Genomic DNA, 10,060 nt, shown 5'->3' with positions numbered 1-10,060 from the left:
AGAGGATATTCTTGCACTGCAAAAACTGATCATTACATGTCCTTGTCGTGGGACCCATAGGGGAGCAACTCCCCTCCGGTCTACTCTCGGCTGTCAGAAAAACCTGTGTTACCTAACAGCCAGTGGTGGTTGGATGGTCCATCCATCCATCACCCTTGAATTATTTGAGGTGCTCTGCCAAGATCCGTCCAACGTATCGGTTGGATTGCTCGTGAGAAGAAGAACTGCTTCAACCTCGCATCAGCATATGGCAGCTAATCGCGTGGTGGTAGCCTTGGTTGGGAGTCATAACAGAGCTTAAAGATACTTTCGAAGCGATAGGGTTTGGGTGTGGACCTCAGCCAACCACCAGCAGATCTTTGTCGGATCACAGTTGGTCCACCAGCCAACAAAGAAGATCTTGGTAGAACATACATGGTTTTCTCTCGAGGGAATTGCTGCTGAACACGTTGAAGAGTATTGATTGGCAACAAGGCATGCGAAAACTGATCCATACGAACACAAAAGGCTAGGTCGATTAAACCAGAAAAATAATTGCAAAATCATGGGTTCCATTTCCACAGAAAATAAACCCAGTTTACAAACAGTGGTGTGCTGTTTACAAACACATCTGAGATTTTTCTTGCTATCAGCAAAACTTATGCTCCTGGTGTGACATTACAGTGAGACGCTCAACTTTATGTTGGATTTCTCTGCTAAGTTACTACTTTGGAAAACATAATGGACCTGCTACATCATATAACAAGAAGGAAGTGAGCTGCCCTCCATTTCCTCCTATTACAGGCTGGTGGCATTGCTCTTTGGATGTACCGAGAGGAACACTGAGGCTTCGATGACAACTATCTTACCGAGGAGTTTGTATGGACGGACGAACTCTGTAACGGTTCAGTGGACCTCAAACTGTATGCAAGGGTGGTACTAGAACTCGACTTCTTAGTGACCTTGAGGCCTGGTTAGATTTTTGGACAGGAACTCGGGTAGTGTGGTGGTCTTATATTGCGAAGCCATCCGGTTTTCTATTTATCTCTTGTGCATTTGGAGGATGATTAGCATCATAATCCATTTGCATGATGATCTCTTCGTTCCAGGGATTATGCATCTGTGGAAGAAAAGAATAAGAGACAAAAGTAAGGTCGCAGACATGTGGATATAGTCAGTTCTCGGTTGACGGAGCAGTAATTAGCATGCGACTTATGCTGAAAATTCTCTTAGTCCCCAGAGCATGCTGATACATGAGTTTAACAACATACTCTCAAATAACTGAAAAAAGATTGGTCCTCTATAATGAGATTGATAGAAGTATTCACAAAATTGAATAAATGAAAAAGATGTAGCCCAATGAACCATTTTAAATTGGGAGAAAATAAAGTTAACATGAAAACAAAGAACATGTTCTTGAGGGATCATGGGAAATTGAATTCAGCATGGCAGGATTCTCAAGATACACATCTTTTTATATGCTTGACATTATATACATGGGCAGCTCAGAGAAGCTGGCCTTCATCAAATTGACAAAAAAAAAAAAAAAAGTGCCAAAAGGTGAAGAGAACCAACCGCATAGAATAATTAGTAAAAAAGCTGTGAATTCTTGAGTTTCGAGGAATAAAGGACAATTTAACTGCTCTAAGCAAAAGCTAATAAAATTTCAAATTCACAGAAAAGATAAAGAGAAGTTTTCTTTTGTAAACTTGACAAATAGTCTTGCACAACAATTTTCTTCTAAATTCAACAGAAAAGATTTCCTTTGATGAGTGGGTATACCTGCATTGAAGGCTCTTTATAACCACTCATTGTTGGTAATTGAGTATTCATTGTTCTCCTATATGTGTCCGAAAGGTTAACCATGGTAGAGCCTCCAGCATGCCCCAAGCCCTGTTGAGATGGATACACCTGAGGGTAACTCATCTCCTGTGAGAATCCAGCTATAGATAATGGGCTACCATGGGAATGTCGAAGCTGTTTTTAAACGGAGAAAAATACAAATTGAAATATATTACTTAGCTTCAAGAAGTTAGAAAAACAATATTCTTGAATCAATTTCCAAGGAACTTCGATAAGATGAGGAAGAGAAGTCACCCACATTTTTGGCAAGAAGCCTTTCTACGCTGAAGTCAAGTTGTGGATTGACAGCTGAAAGCTTCATGGACAGAAACTTAACAAGAAGAAACAAGACACACATTTCAGTATATCTCAGCATATAAAAAGCATGGTACTCTTATTGAATTTTCACTCCGACAGTAGAACTTCCAATTATAATTAACGCAGGAGCTTACCTCAACCTGTCTTTGGAGTGATTGAACATAGTTTATGATTTCATCCAGCATAACTGCTTTTCCTGTGACCTACAGATTACAGTTTAGTGTCACACTTTATGATCATAGAAGTCAATTTTCACTATCTACCACATAAGTGTCTCCTGAACCTACTTTGCTGCAACCAGGCACAAGTTCTTGAAGATATTTCATCCTTTCACTAATTTTCTCCCTTCTTACCTGCATCCATTCAGTTAAACTAGTGATATTTTCGCTGGTGAAGGAAAAGGGTGTCATGACAAAGCTTCTCGGATAGCATCATTAGATTAAAACCTTACTCTTTCTGCCAGACTGTGACTGTTAGTGGCTTGTCCACGCCGTGCTCTGACATGAACATAACCCTCCTTTGCAGCTTCTGAGTTATCTTTCCCATTTTTCCCACCGTGTTTGGAGCTGTTCTGTTCTACTTTGTGTTTAGTTTCAATGTCATCCTTTGTGGCCTCCGAGGATGATTGTGGACCTCTTTGAACTTGGTCCTTCTCCATATCCTAGCAAAACAGAAGCTCTTAGAGCCTTTTGAGCGCCCACCTATCACTATTTGCAGAATAGAACAGAATAAAAGGATCTACACAGAAATAATGGTATTTCAAGAAAAAAAGGATGTGATCTACCCGAATGGTTCTTTTTCTCTTGTTTGCACCAAGATCACTAGGAGATGAATTCCCAGCTACATCTGATGAATCAACGTTCCCTTCTTGTCCACCTTCACAGAAATTTGTTTCTTGGGATTCACTGTTTGAGATATGAGAGCTTCTTCGATCTCTTTGGGTGTCCATCCGACTTTGATCAATGGATCCATAGGCAGCAGGCAGAGAGACTGCTTTGTCACCAGTCATACTCAGCTCAGTGTTCTGAACCTGAGTTTCCATGACAACCTTCGAAGCCTTTCTTGCCGGAGCCACTGATTGAGATGGCCTGAGGAGGTTCATGTCCATAAAACTACTACCACTGAGACATGAGAATCTTGCTGCCCGCTCGATGAAACCCGAATCGGCGGGGAAATGAGGCAAGCTAGGAGGAAAGATTACGGGAGGAGTTGATAGAAGCATGCCTTTGGAGGACATGGCTACTGGTCTTCCAATTGGTATAGAACCGATGGCACTCGTAGTATTCTGGATGTTACTTCCTCCAACACTCATAGTATGGTAGTTCCAGAGACCAGGAACGAAGGCCTCCGGCACTGGAGCCGAAAGAAGCGGAGATGAAGTCAACGGTGGCACGAGGCTGGCGGCGGTGGAAGGGTGCGGCGGCGCTGCACTCATTGCAGGGGTGTTGAATTGCCAGTCAGCAGAGACACCGGAACTGTGGTTGCTCAGGTGATCTCCATGGCTCTTCTCCAACCCAAACTTCCTGTCCTCATTCATTTCCATTTCTACCTCCCAAACCTTGCCGGTGACAATCTTCAGTGCAGCCACGAGGAAGAATTAGCCTCTCCTTGATGAAGACGCGAAACAAGATCCGAATTTGATCTTCTTCTTCGGATCTGATACAAGCAAATCATAGTATATTAGCCTCAGAACAAGCACCCAATCACCGAACTAGAGATTGTCCCAAGTGAATCGAAGAACGCCATCCAAATTGCAGAAAGGAGAAGGAACAGAGATGAGCTAGAAGCTATGATGAACAGTCGGGAGAAGGGGGGTAAAAGCTAGAAGCCAAGAAAGCATGGAAACATGTACAAACCCAGTCCGCTAAACCCACAAGTCTCAGAAGAAACCCCTCAGAAGCCATTGATTCAGATATCAGCAGCCTTTTGGCTATGGCAAGCATCAGAAATTAACAGAAAGGGAGCCCTTTTTACGACTATTACCGACAGTACCAAATCAAATATACGAATTGCCTGCCAAGAATTTGCTGTTAGCAGAAGACCAGCTCAGGAAATGGACAGAGAGGGCATCAGAGCTCAGAGTACATGCGACCAAGAAACAAGGAGTAAAAAGACAAGGCAAACAGGGAAGGAATCCCCACCTGAGAGGGAGAGGGAGAGGGAGAGAGAGAGAGGGGCATCGGTCGCAGGCAGAAGAGCAGAACTCAAGCCATCCCCTCAAAGATCGCGCCTTTCCTTTCCTTTCCTTTCCTTTCACGAAGACCCAAAAAACACCCGCTCACGCAGTGTACAGAGCGAAAAGGAAAGGTGCCACGCCCTCGCACTAGAGATTCCTTGCGCCTTTAATCACTCTGCCTACCATTTGACGACAGCACTTTTGCCATTGAAAGCCTTGTTGGAAATCTTCGATCTCGCTTCTCCCTGTCTTCTGCTGCTCGGTCGCCTCCCCTTGTTCTTGCACCCTCTTCTCCTGCTCCAAGAGAAAAGCAGAGCGAGAGATAGAGAGAGCATACATGAACATTCGCGCACAGACAGAGACAGGAAAGAGAGAGGAGAGATGCTTACCGCATTTATACCTCAACACTGCACACACAGAGCGGCAGAGAGAGAGAGAGAGAGAGAGAGAGAGAGATGAATCATTGAGCACCGCCCAGGCAGGGAGGGAGTATATAGAAGTGCAAAGGGAGGAAAAAGGAAAGCAGAGACACACTCCAACCCACCATTTCTTTAGTCCATGAAATGAAATGAAATGAAATGGATTGATTCCCTTTGTTTTTTTACCTCTGCTTTCTTCTTCTTCTTTTACTTGTTTAAGTGGTCATTAATGATGGAGATGACAGTAACTTTAGCTACCTTTGTGCATTTCTTATGTTGTGGTTTACTTGATGCAAACCTTCAACTAATTATCCTCACATCCTATATATATTATTGTATTGCTTTCCCCAAAGGAATGAGGCATATGGGAATGATGTGTTCCTCCCCCCACCTCACCCCTTAATTTAATAATATTTTTAAATAATAATAAAGGTTTTTTTATCAATATTTTTAATGATAATAAAAGTTTTTTTTATGAGTGATGATGTATAGGACTTATTTACCATATCAATAGAATTCAAAATTTTATGTAATATTTTTTTTTAAAAAAATATCAGGATAATTTTTTTAATAATTTATTATAAAGTCTTCTTCACTTTTTTTTTATAAAATAAAATAATTACTATAAATCTTTCAAATTTATTGAATGACACTTTAATCCATATCTTAGGTGCAATCAAATAAATACTAATACTTTTTTTTTTATGTTTTATAGTAATATAATAAGATCTTTACCAGTTAAGTTTTATAGTAATAGTATTTTTTTTTTCTTTTTTGAATGGGAGGATTGAAGTAATGGAATGATATTTAAAATTCATTTTATGATGTGAAGTAATAAATGACAAAAGGATCCTATATAATTTTTTAATCGATTTAATTTAACTAATGTCATAGTATTTTTTTTTCTCCCACAAATCCAATATCCCAAAAATTAAATGTGATAATAAAAAGGAGGAGAGAAGTATTCGGAAGCATTGGTGTAGAGTCGTCGTCACGGGCTCATCCTAAGATCGGACGGTCTCAGTTGGTGGACTAATCTTTTTTTTTCGCGCCCATTTCCACCCCCATTACCTTGAGGACATGATCCGTCGTGATTGAGACATGACAGTCTGATCAATATGCGTGCACTCATTTGATGATCACGATAATAATAATAATAATAATAAACTTTCGAATATGTTTATTAACTCAGAATAATATTCATATTCTATCTTAATAAAAAAGGTCGGATAAATATTATTATTATTATTATTTTAAAAAATAAGCTATTTGAGTAACCATGAAAATAATATTGAAATATGAATTCGACCTAAATTTTATTTGTTATCTAAATTTGATCGAACCATATTTGAATCCAATTTAAAATATATTTGGATACCCAAAATATACCTAACCAAAAGCACTAATCTAATTCTAAAAAAGTTTAGACAACTCTAATTTAGGAGAGTTGGTATATTTGAGTAATCATGAAAAAAATCGACTTATTAAACTAAATCCTAACTCAAGTATTTATTTCTATGTTCAAATTCAATTGGAAGATATTTGAACTCAATTTAAGTGAGTAGTATACATTTGGATATTTGATCTCGAATAGTATTCTATTCTAAAAGCTACCATGAGATGGAACAACTAGAAATACTTTGGTAATCCAAATCCAAATTCGATTCGAATATTTATTTTTGTATCAAAAATCTAATTTAAATGGATAAGATATCTAACCTACAAGGAATATTTATCACTCCAACTCTAAAAAGTGCCCTTAGATCAAGCAACAATATTTTGGTAAGCAAGATTCAGCTCTGATGGATCTAAAATTGAACTGAACCTGATCCAATAGCAATCCAACTTGGAATCATCAATTACCCCCCACACCTTGCATTTGTTAGATTGAGATCAACTCATGCTCCCAATCCTTATAAAACAGGCAGCATGTAATGTAGAGGTAGGTGTAAATGATTTGTGTTGATTGGGTTGGATTCACAAGGCACCTTTTTCTTCACCTCCTTCCCTAACTTTAACAGACATATTTATCACATCCCTACTTGCTTAAGGGAGGGGCAACAGCCCAAACTCCAAAGCAGAAGCAAATGGGAGGACACAAAACTCCTCCTCCTCTATGGATTGATGATGCCTCAACACCCTCACAATAATTTGGTCCATTGTCCTGCCCTTCCCTTCATTAATTCAATTCAATTCAATTCAATTAATTGATGGACTTCTTCTTCTTCTTCATGTGGTTGTGCCCACCACACATGTAAGAAATTGGAAAGCTAGTGTCACATAATAGGTTACTTGCTAGCCAAGGCTTACATGCCATTTTTAATGGGACACATATGATGAAACAAGTATAATTTTATCATCAATAAAATGCAAGAAAAATGAGTATAATCTAATCTTTCCATTTCAACTTTTGCTTACTCATCCATTTCAACTGTGTGGATTCATCCAAAATTCATCGATAATAATAATAAACCATAATATATAATGTGATTATATGAATCTCTTTCTTTCGTTCATCCTTAATTTAATCAAAAAGATTTAAATATGTATTGAAAACCTATGATGTTCTTCTATCTCTTGATATTCTCTAACCACAATACCTATGGATCTTCTTACAATATATTTATTCATTTTACATAATCCTTTGTCATTTAATATATATCGAATCTAAGCGTAATTATCCACGAAAGGAAACATCTAATTTTTTCAATCTTTTCTAATAACTTTATATATATACTTTAACATTGGAAAAGTCATATCATATAGGAAAATTAGTCATATCAAATAGGAAAACTAGTCATATACAATTTCTATAAATGAAAGGTTTTTTATAATCTAATAGGGTCACAAGTCAATCAAAAAGAAATTGTGAACATTATTATACTCAAGTATATATATATATATATATATATATATATATATATATATATATATATATATATATATATATATATACTATTTTATTTAAATTAAAGCTAACATAGCAAGTAAAGGTGTGCAAAAAGGAAGCTCCTAATAGCGTGAGCATCCAAATAAGCATCACTATTGCTCCGGAGTCAAAGAATAGAACAAAGAGTGAGAACTCCTTAATCAAAGTATTTTGCAAGTTCATCTATTTAATCCTCCATCTTCATAACCACTTCAAGCAAAAGCTTTAAATTGATGCAGAACAGTTCCCAGCTCCGAGAAGAATAATTTTATAGCCATTGATTCCCCACAAAACAAGTTTCCCAGAGAGAGAGAGAGGTTGTTTTGACTTGCAAATCAGAATGAATGAGTCTTACTGGTTACTATGTTTGATAGTAAATGAGTTGAGAACTAAAACTCTCATCTAATAATTTTTTTTACGATATTGACTAACTTAACTAGTACAGATTTTGATGATTGATAGTAAACTCTCATTTATCTTTTAAAAGATACTATCCGACATAAAATCTGACTAACTACTTACTTAAGTACTTGAACTATGAGTTTATCTTATTAAAGGATATCTAAACCTACTATAAAATTCGAAACCCGAGTGTTAAATTGGTCGGGTTAGACCACAATATATGTTAGGTCAAGCGAGACTAGAGTGACCTAATTACTATTATTTATATTGTATGATTCATATCAACCTCCATCATGGTTCAGTTGATACCTCCCAAAGCAGTCAACCCAATTAAGATATGAGCCCAGCATATACTACAAAAAAAATTCATAGACTTCTTCAGGTACAGCGAAGTTCCCATTTATATCATTTACCTTTGCCCTTTCTTTTTCTTCTTTCCATTAACTACTCTTCATTCATGTCATGCTTACCATCGGATGTTTCTTTGTTCCTATCATTTATTAAGAATTGATTAGGACTGTCGTAATCTTTCTTATCTTTGATACCATGTCAATGTTTAATTCATTGAACTCCAAAATTGAGTCGGATTCATCAGAGCTAACATAGCCAGGATTAAATACCAGTATAACTCAAAAAATCTTAAACCTCTTGAATTATTAGTCAAAACTAATATATATCACTCGGCTCTTTCAATTCTTGATAGTTTCGTATATGAGTTATCATCCACCTCCCAAAATATATTTTCTATTGGCTCATGTAGTTTTCAGACTTTGACTGTGACAACATCAGTGGCATGTAATCTTTGATTCAAGGACTCCAAATTAACACCTTTCAGAATTCTCAATGATTGGGATGGTCAATTGAAAGCCTATACACTACCCTAACTTGCTCTATACAAAATTTGAGAGCTTTCATGGTGTCTTAGGAAAACAGCACCTATAGACAAAGATTTGTCACCAAGTGTTCTCAGTGGACAAGAAAGGTCTTCCATCAGATCCATTTGAAGGAAAGGCTCATCAAACTTTCTCTTGAAAAGATTGATTGTGTCACATAATGGGAACAAGAGCCAACCTAGCTTTGTGCACATTTTGCACACCATCACACCTCCAACATGACAGTGATGAGACAATGGTATCCATGCTCATCATCCATTGCCTGGGTGACTTGTCATCCACAACTTGCAGTCACAGTGATGACAATGGGTTTTTCTGCATCCATGTGTTGTTCTATTAAATGGATGTTGATGGAAGGATGGGACAAACAGCAACTCTATGGATCATACCATTTAATTTGATTTCTCAAGTCAGAAGCATCCTAGAGTAAGAGAACCAAATGATTTGTTATAGGTAAATGACTCTGCCATCTCTTCTGAAGGATCTCATGATTTCCATTGACTACAGTGACCACATGGATAACTACAATGAGATGGCTCCAATGCAAGTGCTGTCAGGACTCTGATGCTTTTAACTGTTGGAGAAGGCTTACTTGTCTGATGCAGAGAACTAAAAGACTGATAGGTTTGGATGTTTTTAGGGGCACACAGTAACCTTCTCACATGATGTCATGTCTTTCTCCATCTCCACATCTAGGAGAGAGATTTAGATCGATGTCCCCATACTTATACTTGGGTGAGAAGTGGACAACAGTGAGTTGACATTTTGAACATAGGATCCAACTCATGTATCATGAAGGCATACCAGTCCTTGCAATTTGATCTCAGGATGCTTTACAGCTAGAAGTGGCACAAAAACATGTCTTCTGAAGCTAGTGGTTTGCTTGCTTCAGGCTGGTCTGAGACTGTGGACAACATGGCCTCAGCAAAGCATTCAAGAGAAATAAAGAGGGTGATCAGATGAGGTTTTTTATTGATAACTAATGCCGGCCAGTAATTATACCTTCTGTCAATGGTAGACACCAATACCAATTGGATGAACTGTGATGGCTCATGGTTTAAGACCTTCCATCATCCTTCATCTCAACACAACACCAAGATAC

At 37.8% G+C, this 10,060-nt stretch overlaps 1 protein-coding gene across 2 annotated transcripts; it reads right to left on the bottom strand.

Annotated features, from left to right (window-relative positions):
• Positions 1–531: 531 nt before the first annotated feature.
• On the bottom strand, positions 532–4,862 carry LOC135584396 (transcription factor bHLH76-like). Of its 2 annotated transcripts, none has more exons than XM_065135946.1 (9): positions 4,705–4,862; positions 4,281–4,609; positions 2,924–3,795; positions 2,591–2,800; positions 2,427–2,492; positions 2,274–2,342; positions 2,081–2,152; positions 1,762–1,956; positions 532–1,099 (listed from the first exon to the last, which is right to left on the bottom strand). In XM_065135946.1, the coding sequence occupies exons 3-9, from the start codon at positions 3,680–3,682 to the stop codon at positions 992–994; spliced, it is 1,479 nt and encodes a 492-aa protein (XP_064992018.1). In that variant the 5' UTR covers positions 3,683–3,795; positions 4,281–4,609; positions 4,705–4,862; the 3' UTR covers positions 532–991. The 2 variants fall into 2 exon arrangements, with proteins under 2 accessions (XP_064992018.1, XP_064992019.1); XM_065135947.1 differs by having other exon boundaries at positions 4,716–4,761.
• Between the last annotated feature and the right edge of the window lie 5,198 nt (positions 4,863–10,060).

The sequence above is a fragment of the Musa acuminata genome, chromosome BXJ3-1, assembly GCF_036884655.1.
Source record: "Musa acuminata AAA Group cultivar baxijiao chromosome BXJ3-1, Cavendish_Baxijiao_AAA, whole genome shotgun sequence".
NCBI classification, from domain to species: Eukaryota; Viridiplantae; Streptophyta; class Magnoliopsida; order Zingiberales; family Musaceae; genus Musa; species Musa acuminata.
Note: the sequence above shows the minus strand (reverse complement) of the source record. Positions and strands in the feature narration are given on the sequence as shown.

Excerpts from the sequence above, each read along its gene's own strand:
- LOC135584396 (XM_065135946.1), bottom strand. The coding sequence starts at position 3,682 with ATGGAAATGAATGAGGACAGGAAGTTTGGGTTGGAGAAGAGCCATGGA. Across the intron at positions 1,957-2,080 it reads AAAGGCTTCTTGCCAAAAAT|CTTCGACATTCCCATGGTAG; the intron begins GTGGGTGACTTC and ends GTTTAAAAACAG. Across the intron at positions 1,100-1,761 it reads ATAAAGAGCCTTCAATGCAG|ATGCATAATCCCTGGAACGA; the intron begins GTATACCCACTC and ends TTTCTTCCACAG.